The sequence below is a fragment of the Tinamus guttatus genome, unplaced genomic scaffold (genome assembly GCF_059628265.1).
Source record: "Tinamus guttatus ecotype Peru unplaced genomic scaffold, ASM5962826v1 Tinamus_guttatus_pri_ptg000451l, whole genome shotgun sequence".
Taxonomy (NCBI): Eukaryota; Metazoa; Chordata; class Aves; order Tinamiformes; family Tinamidae; genus Tinamus; species Tinamus guttatus.
This window is the reverse complement of record NW_028288985.1, coordinates 2,138,631-2,154,548: the sequence shown is the minus strand read 5'-3', so window position 1 is coordinate 2,154,548 and position 15,918 is coordinate 2,138,631. Positions and strand designations below refer to the sequence as shown.

Genomic DNA, 15,918 nt, shown 5'->3' with positions numbered 1-15,918 from the left:
CCAGAGAACTTGGTGAGCTTTGCATCTGTCAAAGAACTCAGGTTTAACAGCACATATTACACTGTGCCAACTGTTAAGGAAAGCAGATGCCAATCGAACCATTTCACTTAATTTATGTGCGAGCTGGGAGACCAAGGGGAAAAACACCTGGAAAGCAAAACTAAACTTTTTTTTTTTTTTTGGGCTATTCTGACAATAAACTTGCCAAGTTTGAAAGGCTCCAGAGAGCCTCTTCAAAGAACAGAAATGGGTTTTGCTCCAAGAGACCCACTGCAGGCCCAGGTCCTCAGGCAGTGCTGTGGCCTCCTCTTCTGCACAAAGTTGCCTTAAAATGAGTCTAACGGCCACGAGTGATTCCCTGGGCGTCGGAGAGCAATGAGGGGGTCCCAGCAGGGCCCTGGCACCAGGAGGCCCGGGGGCTGTGGGCAGACGAGAGCAGTAACTTGGCTCCCACGCCAGGCGAGCTGCACCTCGCAGCCCAGCGCCCAGACCGGTTCCTCGCAGCCCGGTGCCACACACCTTCACGGTTGTGTTCCCCCTGGTTTCTATTCCAAACATTGCCCCAGCTTATGAGAGTGTTTCCCTCTGTGCAACAACATGCAGTAATTTCACCAGAACATGTCCCCTCCCTGCAGTAAATATCCAGGGGCCCATACTAAGCACAGAGACACAGTCCTGCAAGGCAGACGAGAGGCTTCCAACAGTGTCCCTAGGCCAGCTAGGGCCCCCAACTATCCCCAGGGCATAAGGGGACATTGTGGGTTGCAGGAAACGCTCCCAGTACAGGAGGTGCGAAGTACCGCACACCTCCACCTCACGTCCAGCCAACCACCATCCCTGCGTCCAGCCACCCCAAGGCAAAGGAACCCACCCTGCGGACACGGACCATGTCATTTATCCAAGGGACACAGCTGAAGAAGGGTGGCTAGAATTCCTGCAAATCTTAATTTTCACTACTGAAACACTGTCCAAAATACCATCGCCAACTACCAATAAGAAACCTTACTAAATTCTATAGAAATATTCAATACAATGATTTGGCTTTCAGACATAGGTGGGCGAAAATGGAAATAGTATAAACGGAAGATGTACTTGGCTTGTGCTTAACAGCCTCTGCTATCCCTGCCTATCTGATGCCACACACTGCATTCCTGCTATCCTCCCTACATTGTTGCACTCCAATCCATGACCAACAGGCTCCATTTTGTGCCTCAGCAAACTCAAATTCCACAGAGAAACTTCAAGGAAACCAGGTATAAAACACAGCACAAGATGGAGAAGCAAAGCAGCACAAATCTTGGTGCAATTTTATTTCATTAAATAACTGCCATTTCTCATTTGTCTTTGTGGAACACATTCAAAAAAAAATCTCTGTCAACAAACATGACAATGAGATTCATGAACAGTACAAACACAATTAGATTGAGAAAGATTGCGGTTTTTTCCTAGCTCTGTGTTTAAACCATTCCTCATTATTTTTAAGATATACTGTATTTATTATAATTTATGTGATCAGATTTAATGCACTCCCCACAAGTAGTATGAAAAACAGATAGAAGAGTTTGCTGGTTTAGTTAGGTCAATGATACCTTTATAATGGCATGTAAAGAAAAACTTCCTTTAAGAACTACAGAGCATCCTATCTAAAATTCACCCTGGAGATTAGGATCTACTGTCAGATCAATTTTCCAGACTGCGTAGGAGCTGGAAGGCAGAGGGAGGGAATGAGGGAGAAGCACACACATCTATTTCTAAATAAAAAAAAAAAATCAATTTCAAAAGCTAGCAAAAGAAGCAACAAAGCAATATGCATAAATGAGCCACCATGTAAAGTTACATTTAAGAATAGTTTGCTGTGTAAAGGTAAAATCAGCTAGTTCATGTTATGGAATAGTTAATATTTTTCATAAACTGTTCCAACTTCTTTCATAGTTTAAATGTATTATATACCTTAGCTAATTTGCTGCTACCTTTACTTGCTTACTCACATGTAAAAGAGATCCTATTAGCCAAACCTGCTCCAAGGCCAGGCTCTAGCACCACAGCTGAAGGCCCTGCTCTCATTCTGCATGGGGCCTTTTCACTGGGAGGGGATAACGGTTTCGGGCAGGGATCAGCTCCTGAGTTACAATAATCAGGTCAGTACACATTTAAATATAAAGTGTCTGGTTACAGAAAAAATAAATTCACACTCAAAAACAAATATGGAATTTATTTCCCATATCATAACCATGGTGATATATTGCACATTTTAATAAGCAATATTTAGTCCACCAACAGCTGGAATTCTTAAATAGAACAGTAGAAGTTTTACTTATCTCAAGCAGGCAGTTTTAGACAAGGGTTATCACCCCCATTCTTCAGTGCTTTTGTGCTTGGAGGTATTTATTTTCTTATGAAACATAAGAAGATTCCTCCTGAGAAAATAAGCACTAGAGTTGGTGGGGTTGTTTTTTGTCTTTTTTTTTTTTTTTTGTGATGATCTGCTGCTCTATCAAAATATATTTATCACAGGTGGAAAAAAAAAACAGTATTTGTGATTTCATTCATTGCCTCATGGATTTAGTGTCCTTCACAGTTTACCATATCACAAAAAAAAAAAGTGCTTCATGATGGAAACCTACCTTTAAACAGGCTGGAGCCACTCTTTGAGTGCCCCCATGGAACAACCCTCCACTGCTACCGAAGTCACCCTACAGCATTCCTGGAGATCTTCCAGAGGTTTGAAGAAATTAAGTTATTTCTCCATTTCTGCACATCTAATTAACCCATCAAAGTAAAAACAAGTGTGACTCCTGGGGGGCTGATACCATCAGGGTTGCCAGAGGCAGATGGAAAATTAATTTTTAGTGTCAACTTAAAAAAATCCCATACAGTACACAAATCCCTACCTGTGACAAAAGTCCTATATTATGGGAAATGTTTTCAAGTATTCACACAGGCATACAGCTCTCAGTTGCCTTGGAGCTGCCAGGGAGTGAGACACCTACCTATGCCTTGCTACCTCTGAACCCCCTTTGCCAGGATAATGGTGCACACCACTAAAAACCACCTTGAAAAACCTTCACACTGGAGACACTCAGGTATTTTGCGCACTGCGGTCACACAGAAACACTACCACGAGCAGCGACGCCACCTAATTCCTTTTTCTTGTCAGAATCATTATGCACTGCAAGCTTGGGTCACACTACAGGGAAGCTACTGTGTGAAACCACCCTATGAAAAACTACCGTATGAAAGCATCTGTACGGCACTTGCAGTTATTCCTATAATAACAACAACTTCCAGTCAAGTCTGCATTGATAGTTTCCCTTTAAGTTTTGATTAGGTGCCTGCTATTTTTTATTAACAGGATTTGGTGTTGATCCTCCCTAATAGGATTCCATCTCGATGCAATTGGCACGGAAAAGACACAACCACAGCTACTTGCTCTTTTCCACATGGCAGCAAGGCGTGCGCTTAATCAGAGCTTCAGTGGCGGTGAAGCTCCCCATGCTCTTATAACCTGCAGTTCGATTCAAGATAGCACATTTATTACTTTTCAGCTATTCATGAGGTTCATCTGTATCTTGCTGTTTCATTTTAATCTCTTTATTATGCATGTCATGAGAAACTACCATGTGTTGAGCACAACTAAGCACGGACAAGGTGGTAACTGGGGAGCATATCAGCTTTCAAAGGAAAGAAAAACCTAGACCAAAAGGTACAGAGTGGGTAGCCGAAGCTGCCAGAGCTCCACTTCCACCCCTCAGCTGGGATCTGACCCCACTCATACAGGATTCGCTTTTCTAAATTAAGTAAATAAGAACAGCTATGCCATTATCCCTTTTAATCACGACTCGGTTGGCGTTGCTCAGCAAGATGCTGGCACGGAGGATTTTGGCAGAGGAGTGAAGTGAGCTGTGGGGATAGGTGACCTCTGCGTGGGCGCTCAAGCACCAAGGCATGTGCCAGGAGGAGAAAAAGCTGAAGGCTTCCAGAGCCAGTAAAAGAAAGGGTGGAGGGGGAAGGTGCAGCATGACTAAAGATCAGGCAAGGCACATGGAAAGGACAGGCTGTGAGGCTGCTGTTGTGCATAAGGGTACAAAACTCAAACTTCACACTAAGGAAAACAAGAGGTGGGCAAAGAAATTAGGAGAGTGACATAAATAATACTCCAGACAGACATCTTCAGCAAGTACCTTTTAAATGCAAAGGGAACGACTGCAAGATGAGGAGGCAGCACAAACTGTTTGGTTGCATCAGCAGAAATGCTGGCTTTGAACTTCAAAGTACTATGGAGAGCAGCGACAAAGACTGGACATGCAGCACCAGCACACACAGTGCTGCCCACAGAGTCCTCATGGACCTGAGTGTCAAATGAAATTCCAGCATTAAGGGCTGGAGACTGGGAAAACAGTGGGGAATGTAGCACAGTGAACCCTTAGCCCTTCTTGACATTGATGACAAGACCTAGGTTGATACATGGAATTCAACGAATTTGCTTTTTTTTTAAAATATGGAAATTAACCATTGGGATATGTGGGGCACAAGGTCATGATTCAAGGCAAACAGTAGCTATTGATCAATAGCTATCATCATCCCACTTCATCCTGGAACATCCTTTCCTTTTAGATTAGAAGACATTCCTCTGCACCTCTTCCCAGTGCTTAACGCAAGCCAAGAGAAATGCCAGCTTAACCAGTACAAGCACAAAGCAGGTCAGGATTTAAGCAGTTTTTAATATTAAATGGAGTCTTGTATTACTGGGATTAGGCATTCATGCTGCCTGACATTGTCGTTGAGAAGACCATGTTGATTATGCTTAGAGCAAGACAGAGGTGTCACCCAAGAGGACACAGACACAAGGGAATGCAGGGCTCTCCCGAGAGAAAGGTCCATAAGCTCAGGAAAAGGGGAATTTGCTGGCCTGGCTGCAATCTCTAGCTTTCCTCAGCAACACCACAACTTTTAACACTACCATCAGTCTCTGTGGTGGCACTGGAGCATCAACAGGAGTTTTGTCCCCGTCTCGGGGGCACGTCGGCAGGGGCAAGCCCTGCTGGGGGACAGGCGGCCTGCTGGGCTCCGACAGCCGACTCGACACTTCCGGCAGCCCGCGATGCCTGTCGGATCCCTGCTCCCCTATGGAGCGGCTCCGTTGTCCTTCACGGAGGAGCTGGCTGCAGTTCTCAAGGCCCAAATCCTCCACTCTCATTCAAAAAACTTCCTGTCATACCATTCTTTTTGGTATACTGAATATGCTAATATCTAGAGACGAAAATCCTGAAAAGCTGTAAACTACGCCTGTCTCACCAAGCCTGGCACTGCATTTACAGAGGAGCTGCCCCAAGTTTGTATTGTGTGCAAAAATACCATGCATATAATTATGAGGCTGAATGTAATGACACTGAAACAAATCTCCATTCTGATGAATGCGTAATTACTGTTAATAAAATATTTATGAAATAATAAATTTATCAGAAAACCTTCTGCATGCGAGTTTGCAGACAGTTCTTCCAAGCAACTTCTAAAATGGCAGCAGAGAAAACAAACTTGGGAGACACCAAGATCTGAACTGAAGCATTTTGTTCCCAGCAGATGCTGGTGTCAAGGCTTCAGAGACTGTCAGCCACCTATGACTCCCAACAAACCAGGAGAATGGGGAGCGAAGATGAGAAATGTGGCGAGACCCGCAGTCACGATCTCTGCCCAGGGAACCACAGGGAAGGGACGGGCAGGCCAAGGGCTGAAGCGGGAGGCTGGCACTCTGCCACATAAGGGTACTTCCCAGCGCTACCGACTGCAACTCTCTCACCCTTAGGGTCCAGACTCATGGGCAAAAAGTTACAGGTATGTAAGTTCTTCCCATGTTTTCCATGATCTCCTAACAGGCAGGCAGGGCCAAAGGCACCAGCGCTTAGCAGCCAGTTGGAGCCTGTGGATGCAGAAGGCGGCCGCCTCGCACCCCGACAGCCGGAAGCTGGAAGCTGTCAGCACAAATCAGGTCAATCTCCTCCCAGCTTGCAGCTTTCTCACTGCTGTCTAACACCAGAGTTTTCAGAAAGAATGTTGGAGAAGTGCAGGAAGACAAGTTTGTGTCCATTCTTTATGATCTTTGGATTTGTAGTCCTATGCATTTAGTTGCAACCTTTTAAGAAAACTTAGGTTTAATGCCATTGTGCATGAGAACAATGAACAGCTGCTACCGACATCCCATGTGGGGATCTACATGCACTTTTGCACCCTGAACAAAATTTGAGGTGCAGAAATCAGGAATAAAAAGGATGCCTTTTCCAGCTAGCCCTGAAAAATACTGGTAACGACCTTGCAACCAACTTTTTTGGTGTTTCCAGTGACAAGTGATGTTTAAAGTCAAATCAGGAGCCAGCCTCTCCTTTGGGTCACATTAGCTCTGCCTGCCAAGGGACTGTTGGCCATTCCACAGGGCTCGTACCCCCATGCCCCTGGGACTGCAGCACCCTGAGCCGTCCCAGCTTGCTCTTCAAATCCCGCTAGCAGCAGTAAAAATGGGAAATCTCTAAGGAAGGAAGCATAGACACAGATTTAGACCAACCCACCTGAGAAGAACTTGGATCACAGTCATTTTTCAGGACAACCACAGCTTAAGGTTTTGGCTTTGTCAGCAAGTGTAAGACTCAGAAGTGAAAAGCCAAAAACATTTGTAAAACTGTAAGGGCAAGATCCAAGCAGGTAGCTACAGCAGGCGACACAGCTCTGGGGCCTCCCCAAGCCCTGGCTGGACAATCCAGTCTTTGAACTGGAAGCAGTGAAGCTGCTTGAGCCCACATGCCCCTGGGCTAGCACAGGGCGGCCGTGCCAGCCACACGGGGGCCATCCCTAGCACACCAGTGCCACTGCCTGGCACTGCAGCATGCAGCAGAGCCTGGCCCAGCTGCTCGCAGAGCGCTCAGCTCAGCAGTGCCCTGCTCGGAGGCTCAGACTGCACAAGAACAAGATACCTGGCACTACCCTGGCTACAGGCAGCACAAGGAGTGTGCACCCCACGCAGCGCCCACAGCCACGGTCTCTTCCCCTCCGAACAAGAGTCCAAGCCTCACCCCACCTCCGCACAGGAGGAAGGCAACCTCCAATTAGGAGCACTTCATGGCATGCTTGACAAGTTCCTTTAAAAATACTCCAGAGTAAAGCTCTGGCCTGCATTTCAGCCACAGACTAAGAGGATACAGGGACACCACAGCAGGTAAAGCTTGCGTGGAAGCACAGCCCTGGCAACAGGAGATTTTCCACCACTCCCACGTGCTGGTTCCTGCCATTCCAAGCCTTTCCTCCCAGTGAAGCACATGTGGTGCAGACAGCAGCTTGGCAGGGACAGGGTTTACTCATGTTGCACGACTTGTTTGGCTTCAGAACGTTCTTTGTCTGGATACCCCTTCCACCGCACTAATGATCTGACTGTATCAGATACCGTGCTATCCAAGCGGCCTTAATTACATGCTTCACATCTTCCAATATTATGATAAAATTCATCATCGTCCTATGTCTGAGACAGTCACCATTGTCATTCACTGAGATTAAGCTGAATATCACTATAAATAGAAATAACAACATCTGATATTATGATACAGAATATTATGCTGGATGGTTTTAATGCCTCCAAGCAAAACTCATTTAACAGAATAAAATACAGAATACAGTACATGTAGTTTTACAGTATTAGCTTTACAAGATTCAAAACTAGATCAATATTTCTTTCATAAAAATTAATGTCTTGAAATGATCCCTCCATTTGTCATTCCAAAGAGGTCACCTTATTTCAGTTCAAAGAAAGAAGTGGAATTGCACAAATGTGCTTGCTGGGTATTTGCTTTCACCGCAGAGGCTGGCGCAGCCCAACATGCCCATGTGCTCCCCTCATGCCAGCCCGCATTACCTGCTCAGCCTCCCTCGCATAAGCACTACCTGCCTTCTCCCCTCTATGCGCAACCAGTCCCTCCTGGCAGAAGCTTCTTTTTCCAAGTGACCCTGTACACTCTCTTCTACCCAAAGTCCACAGAGATGTACTTGAAACAGATAAAGAACTGAGATTATTGATAATATTGAACTTCTTTACCTTGTCAAGAAAATAAACATTATCTCCAAAATACTGTATTCCATAAAAATTCACAGCACCTCCAGCTTCCCTTACTAACTCCACATGTAAGTGTTTGAACCCTTTGAAACTTGGATTTTCATTTACTTTTGCTTTATGCAGGGGAAATAAGATTCCACATATATTAAATGTAGCAATATATTAACAACACCACAGTAAAACTGCATGGATCAGCTTGCTGAAGGGTATGAAGTGCAACAGTAACAACAAACACAAATACTCAGGGACTGCTAAAAATTACAGCTTGCTGAGAAACACAAGAGAAGTGGCACAGAATTCAGGTTTACTCTGTTTCCTATTTTCAGCTTTTTTGTAAAACTCTATGTGAATCCACTTGAAAGATAAAACGGGTTTTAAAGATATATCACTGCTCCATTTACTAACATGCATTGTCTTACTAAAAAATAAAAAAGAAAAATACAATATTTTTGAACTCATCAGTTGATTGCATGTATTACATGACAAAAAATAAAATAAAAAACATTGCCTAAGTTGTACGTCAGGCCCCAAGCAGAAGGCCAACCCATCGCTCCCCACTGGAAGGGGCACTGCACTACATGACAGTGGCCATTCAGTATCAATCATCTTGCCATCCTGAGCCTGGAGGAAGCACTGGAGCACAAACCTCTTGCTTTGCCGCCAGATCCTATACAAATGGAGATCTCAGGGCCCATTTCACATACTCCCTGTAAGAGACTTCAAACAAGCAAACAAGCAAGAGAGAAGAAAGAGGAGAAAGGAAGAGAGAGACAGAACGATTAATTTACAAATAGTTTTCCTATAGGCTGAAGGAGTTTATAGAAAGACAGCAGGTGAGCAGCATAGAATTCATTAAAAACCGAATGCCTATGAAGCATCTCTGGAAAGCATAGAATCACAGAGTCTGTAAAATCCATCTCATATAGTCCTTTTCCTTCTCCTCATGATCCTGCACACTGAACAGGAAAGGCAACCGATGACTGCTCAGAGACAAACTTAATTCGCACTCCAGCGCTGTAGCTCATCCAGTCACAGGCTATTGCTGGTGGCGGCTACCCTGGTTTGGCAGAGGATAACCTGGCTGCAGCTTCTCCAAACGGGCACACCCTTTCCAAAGAAAAAAGCAGCACACAACTTACCAGACCTACCCTCCTTGCCCTGCTACCTCCCCTCGACTTCCACGTCACACGCATCTAGGGCATTAACTGAAAATGGTGCGTGCTGCTTTCCTGGGGTACGCGAGTAAGGGGGGTACCACAACTTCCCCGCTTACTATCAAAGGAAGTAAATACAGTCAAAAGCAGCTAGGTGATTTAAGGGAAGTTTCAGCTGCTATTTCCAGTCTGACTGTACCCTTCATCCCCTTCCCTGTGAGGCACTGGGAATGCCTCCTTAGGGCCCCACACCCACCGTGGATAGAAGGAAGGCAGGATGTAGACAAGGGAGAGTGGCTGTTGTCTGACTGTTCAAAACTACCTACCCTGAGGACAGAAACCCCAAGCAGTAAGCAGGTCACTAGTAAAGCTTGTACGGAGAAGTCTGTCGAGTTTTAATGTAAGCCAAAACTCAGTTTTCCAGAGCATGAAAGGAAAGTTGAAAAAAAAAAAAAAAAAAAAAAAAAAAAGATCAGTATGCAGGTAGTCCTCATCTTCATAGTTTCAGTCCCAAAATCTACAAAATGGATAAACTGCTTGGCAATTTTCAGTGTAGTTATTAAATTTCATGGAGTTACATTTTAAAGGAAAACTATGACATGGTGAATTAATAATATTTTTAAAATGTGACACTAGCTTTCCAAGCTGTTTTGTGTTTTATATTTAGGAGAGATTTAATTTACAATCTGCATGCTATATACTGGCATTCTCTAATAGTATTTAAGAGATCAGTATACTTGACATACTTGCATATTTATGTGTTTATTACGCCACGGTCCAGCACACACACTGCATTCCCACCTTGGCTGCATTCATCCTCAGTCCTGTAACACCCCGCACCGCAGCCCTACAGCGTGGTGTTCGCTTCAAGCTATTGTCTGCAGCTTCCCACGAAACGCTCTGGAAGTTGTCCCTCTCACACAGAATAGCAAACACAATCTCTTCTCCAGAAATCTGGTTTTAAGGCAACCACATCTTCAATGAAAAGATATGCCACAGTTCATGACTCAAAAGCTTACACGTCACTCATCGTGGTGCCGCAGATGGGCCAAGGACAACAGACAGGACGTGTGCGCTACACGGGTGCAGGCACAGGGCGACTGTGCACAGAACCGACGACAGCCGAAGGTGCTGCTGCTACAAACCGGAAAATGGCTGCTCCACTTGACCTCCTTTGCAGGCACCCTCGCTCCTAGGCAGGGAACATTTGCCTGCTTCACAAGACAGTTGAACTAAATAACAAACTGATGCAAAAACAACCTGCCCAGCCAGAGGCATTGTCTGGAAACTGCAGTCCCCGCAGTCATTGTCACTGTGAACCCAGCAACAGGACGCAAAGGGTCAAGCGTGGGCACAGCTTAAGCAAGTCTTGGCCTCGGAGCTTACACAGCTCCACAGGAGAGACTTGGGTGTGGGGCTGGGGCGCAGCTGAACTTCTTGGCAACCTCAGGTCACACACAAACTTGCAGCAATGCTGAAGGCAGGTGTGAATTTCTCACTTTTCCTCTAAACCCTGCACTCGTGCAAAGGAGTTTGTTTGCACCTCTCACTGGTTGCAGTTTTGCAAGATGAGTGCTCGAGGACTCAGCCTAGGAGTAAGGACCTGTTCTGCCAGCACGTCCCTGCCACATGCCCTCCCAGAGACGGGGCACACGAGGCGGGTGCAGCTGCTCGGGCCCGGCCACACAGCCGCCCAGAGCCTCTGGTGCGCTACTGAGCGTGCGCTTCAGGGGTGTCAGGGAGATGTGCAGGCACTTCTCTCATCACACAGGAAAAAGGAAAAGGTTAATAGCCCTGTGCAGAGCCTTCATTTTTCTCCAAAGGGAAGCTTCTGCCCAACTTCAAACAGTAATTGCACAGATGAATTGGAATTCAGAGGAGCTCAGTGCAGCTCTACCCTGCTGATACACCCGCTGGCATTAGTTGAAGATACTCCAGATCTCCACACTGTATTGGGAACAGGCAGGTGAAGAGGACAAGGAGTTATTCCAACTTCTTATGCAGAGAGCGAGATGAAGAGCCTGAATTCTTCCCATCCAAAGGAGAAGGACCCCAAAGCCTCATTAGCTGGCTGAGGAAACCCCACAACTCTGTGCACGCTGTACATGTATTTTCCTTAAAGTACATCAATTCTCTTCCAGCATACTGCCAAAAAAATGTAAATACTAATGTGCAAAGTTTCCTTATATCAGCTTCAGCGGAGGGAAAGAAGAGTTTTCATCTACACCATCTTAAGGAAAAGCCAGTTTGTGCCTCCTGCAGAAAAACAAATGCTGGAGAAGGACCCGTCCCCACCTTACAATGCTGCCGAGGTTAGTAAATCTCACATCGAGCTATAGAAACAGGCTGACTGCGAAAGACAGCCCATAGACTACCAAGTTTTTTTCCCTCTGGTAACATATTGCCCCTAGCCACCATCAGCACACAGCTGCTTATTAGGACCAGCTCTTCTCCAACCTCTTTTAGGATCTCTTTCTTTCTTGTATCTCCCTGGCTGAGCCATGCTCTGAATTGTGCTTTGAAGGAAGAGAGGATGAGGGAACAGTGCTACTGCATGAAAAATCTGCTTAAAACCAGCAGAACCAAACCATAAAATAGACATTCGGTAAAACCATTCTCTGCATGTATGCATTGCTGCTTTGGGGATGATTTGTTTAAAAAGCAATTTTGGACAGATGTTCAATAACAATATGTTAAAATGTTTACACATATATGAATATCCATATGTATAGAAAGCTCCCCAAACACCTTGTTTTCTGCAAACTCCATTACGTGACATTAGCAGTAGGAAAGATTTTGCACATATCATTGCTACACAGAGGTTCAGTGCGCCCAGGATCTGCTCCTCAGCGAGGTCTCAGCACCCAGCACCCAGTATTTGCTCCTGCATAGCATCGCAGTGCCGGAGGGCTGCCTGCTCTCAATGCACTTGCTGGTACAAGTCCACAGCAAACAGCTTTTGCTGAACATGGACTTGAGCTGAACTTCAGCAGCATTCGTGTCCCCGAACACTTCGGTTCTAGCTCAGATGGAGCATGAGCTCATCTGTTTTCCAGCCCTGGCAGGGTGTTTATGAGGCGCAGAGTGTGGAGCAGCAGCGAGCAGAGCGTACCTAGCGATGCCAAGCATGCACATGCACGCAGAGCTGCTGCTCTCAGAAAGCTCAGTATCAGCAGCCGCAGGTTGAAGCCGCACAGACTATTACAGATTCAGCTTGCCACTGATTCCAGAAATGGCACAAGTTGCATCTTAATTCATTGAGTGGGGGGGGTGAGAGAAAGAAAAACAAAACGGGATTCTGTTTTCTTTTTCAGGAAAGCAGCTGGGGCTGAGTCCATCCAGCACTACCCCTACGAAGGGGTAACAGAAGATGCATCGCTCAGTTCCCTGCATGTGACGGCCATGCCTAGCACTGACAGCCAGATGGGAATAAGGAGTATCAGTGACTACTGACATCAGAGTGTGGGTTTCCCATGAAAATGGCACAAGTTTCCAGCTGGGGGAGGAGGGGAATCTCCCCACGCACAAGGGGAAAAAATCACGCAAAAATAACAAGAAAATCCTCCTGCTGGGCACTCTCAGTGAAGTCACAGAATAGAGAGCAAGAAACTGAGCTGCATGATGCAGCTGGTGGCGGCGGCGCCGCTCCCGCTGCCCCCGCTCCGCAGCCTTGGGGCCTCCCCGCTGCGCTAGGGACCGCGGTACCGTGCGGGGCAGCGCGCGGGGCCGCGCGCCCACGCACACAAACACGCACCCGCACCACACACACACCCCTGCACGATCCGCCTGTGATCCGCGCTCCCGTCTGAGCCGCCCGCACTCGCGGGCCCAGTGGAGCCGCCCTGCTCTGCCCCTGAGCTGCTCTGCGCGGCCGGACGGCACCGCGGCTGCGGAGACTGCGCGTTCGGGCACGCAGCCCCGCGCAGAGCGGCTGCTAAGCACCCGGGACAGGAGCTCTTGCCCCGCTAACGCCCTGCCTGCGCCTCGAGGGGCGCAGGGCGGCCCCGGCCCCGCCGCTCCCCAGCGTGGTCTCCGCGCTGCCCGGCACCGGCACGGAGGGGGGCAGCCAGGGGAGCTCCTGCGCCGGCCCCGCCGAGCAGCGCTGCGCCCCGGGCGCCTCCTGCGCGAACGATCCTCGGTCCTCCCGCACAGCCAGCTCTCCTCCCCAGCCTGGGATGCTGCTCGCGAACGGGCGATGCATCCGCAGCGTGGCGGGCTCTGGGGGAAGGAGGAGGCGCCGAAGCAGAGCGGGCTGCGAGGGAGCAGCCGGAGGGACGGGGGGGCCGGGGCGGCCGCTCGTCCCGCCGCGGGCACGGAGCGCGGACCCACCTGGAAGAGCCGGAGGATGTTGGCCACCATAATGGACACGGAGCTCCCGGACGCCCCGATCACACCGACTACTTTTTCGGGCTTGACGAAGACGGGCGGCTCGCCGTTGGTGCAGCGCACGTCGGAGGTGTCCTTCTGGATGAGCGCCTGCACGAACGTGAGCGACTGCTCCAGGGCGTACGTGTCCCGGGAGCAGGTGTCCAGGATGCGAGCGCCCAGCGTGACATTGGGCAGCAGGTCCGGGTCGCTGTTGATCTGGTCAAGCGCGTAGAGCATCGCCTCCAGCCTGTGGATGCCGTTCTCCTTCTTGATGTCCCCGCACGGCAAGCCTGGGGGGCCCTTGGCGTGCACGGGGAAAAGGCCGCCCAGGGTGATGTCCCCCTCAAGGCGGATGGAGTGCGGCGCGTACATCTCCTGCCCGCGGGCCGCCTCGGAAAGCAGCAACTCGAGCAGGCAGCAGGGCAACTTCACCAAAGTGAGGAGCCGGAGCAGCCCGCCCATGCGGAGCATGGTGCCGGGGCTCCCCCGCGCCTTCATACCGCCGGGCGGGGCGGCGGCAGGGCCGGGGCAGCGCCCGCCCGCGCTGCGGCTGCCTCCGCCGCGGAGCCCTGCGCGCAGCACTGGGGCGCCGCGCCGCTCCTACCGCTTTAAATGGTCGCCCGGCTCCTCTCCGCCTCCCGCTCTCCCCACCTCCCGCCCGCTGCCTCCTCCCCGCGCCGCGCTCCGCCGTTACGCACAGATGCGGCCCGGGCGGCCGCGCGCAGCGGCGGCGGGGCGGCCCCGCCGGCCTTGGGCCCCTCCGCCGCGGGGCCGGCAGCCGCCCGGCCCGGCCAAGGGCCCTGCCCGGTGGCCCCGCACGGCGGCCGCGAGCAGCCCGCGCCCCGCGGCATCCCCCACCGTGAGGAGCCCCCTGCCCCCGCCGCCCCCAGGCTGCCTCCCGCGAGCCTGGGCTGCCCCTCGGCCGGCGACAGACCCAGCATGTGGAAAAAATCTTCCTGTCAAGAACCGAATGTCCCCAAAGGAGACAGAGGAGTCCTCAAACCTCATTCAAATGAAGAGAAAGTCCACCGCTTCTTACGCCTGTAAGGTGTCTCAAATTCCTGGAGGATGCAGCCTCCTTTTATCACAATGAAAGTTCCCAAACGAGGTGCACCCTCTCCTTTTCCTGCTTGACCAAGGTACTTGAGAAGTTACAGACTGCCCAGCCCGCCTAACATAGGTTGCTGCTTGGTATGTTCCCCCTCCCTGGTCATACATCACATGTCTAATTAAACTGATTTTATGCCTCCCCTGGGTGCAAAAGTTAATATTCATCAGCTCATTACGCTTGTGCCTACTCTACCAGTGTTTATTCTGGGGTCCTTTGCTCATAAGGAGCCCGCTGACCTGCTCCTGTTCTCCCTCGAGGTCAACGGCACCAACTACATCCACGTAGCACAGCCTCCCTAGCCTCCCTGCCTGTGCTCCACGTCCCTTATTTGCAAGGGCACAGGATCCTTTGTTCTGCCCAGTCCCCTATTTTTTTTTTCTCCTCTCAGCCACCACCAATTTGATCCTTTCTTCTTGACCCATTTTGTCCCTTCACGGCCATTCCCCAGTCACCAGGTATGGCTACCACCTGCATTCCCTTGATCACATGCTGAATGAGCTCCATAAAACAAGGTATTATGCACGGCAAAGAGGATAACGTAGCCAATGCACAGAGAAAGAAAAACAACATTCTCTTAATCCAAGGTCCTCCAGGTAGCCAGGAAGACATGTCCCACTCCCATCCTTTCCACATTTGAACTGGTACATGGGCCAATTTTCTTATTTCCTCTGTTATTTGCTTTACCACTTTCCCCTTGTCATCTATTTGCAAGCAACAATTGGATTCATTCAACTTCCCACAAACTCTGCCACCCTTTGCTAATAACTAGTATAAGACCATTCAGTCCTGGAAAATCGCATTTCTCATCTGAGTAGCTTGATCTGCTAAAAGATCGAGAGCCTGGGCTGTTTGATTGGTTATAATTTCTAGAACAGCCTCTAATCTAATTATCCTGTTCAAATTGTAAATTGGTTCTCTTGCTCCATAAATTGCTTCATGAGGGTTCCAAGTTGCTGGTCCAATGTGCTGATAATTCGCTCTGGCGGCCACTCATCCCTGCCCCCTTTTTGGCCACCTCCTCCAGTTAGACTAGTATCAATTGATCACTTTTCCCTTATCAGATCATCGCATACTTTAACCTCCAAAGTGCTTCCCTGAACCTGGGGCAAAAAAAAAACAAGGGTCTAATGTGTCCTACATAACATATTCCTGTCCAGTTTGCAGGTAACCTTCTGTATGCACGCTGCCCACAA

At 48.9% G+C, this 15,918-nt stretch overlaps 1 protein-coding gene across 4 annotated transcripts in view; it reads right to left on the bottom strand.

Annotated features, from left to right (window-relative positions):
* The window catches only part of GRM7 (glutamate metabotropic receptor 7), a 283,339-nt gene extending 269,145 nt beyond the window's left edge, over positions 1-14,194 (bottom strand). For 2 of the 4 annotated variants that reach the window (XM_088532061.1, XM_088532062.1), the window contains exon 1: positions 13,576-14,194. In XM_088532061.1, the coding sequence (XP_088388187.1) occupies positions 13,576-14,112 (537 nt within the window). In that variant the 5' untranslated portion in view covers positions 14,113-14,194. The remainder of the gene's footprint in view (positions 1-13,575) is intronic. The other 2 variants (XM_088532059.1, XM_088532060.1) reach the window with 1 other exon arrangement.
* Between the last annotated feature and the right edge of the window lie 1,724 nt (positions 14,195-15,918).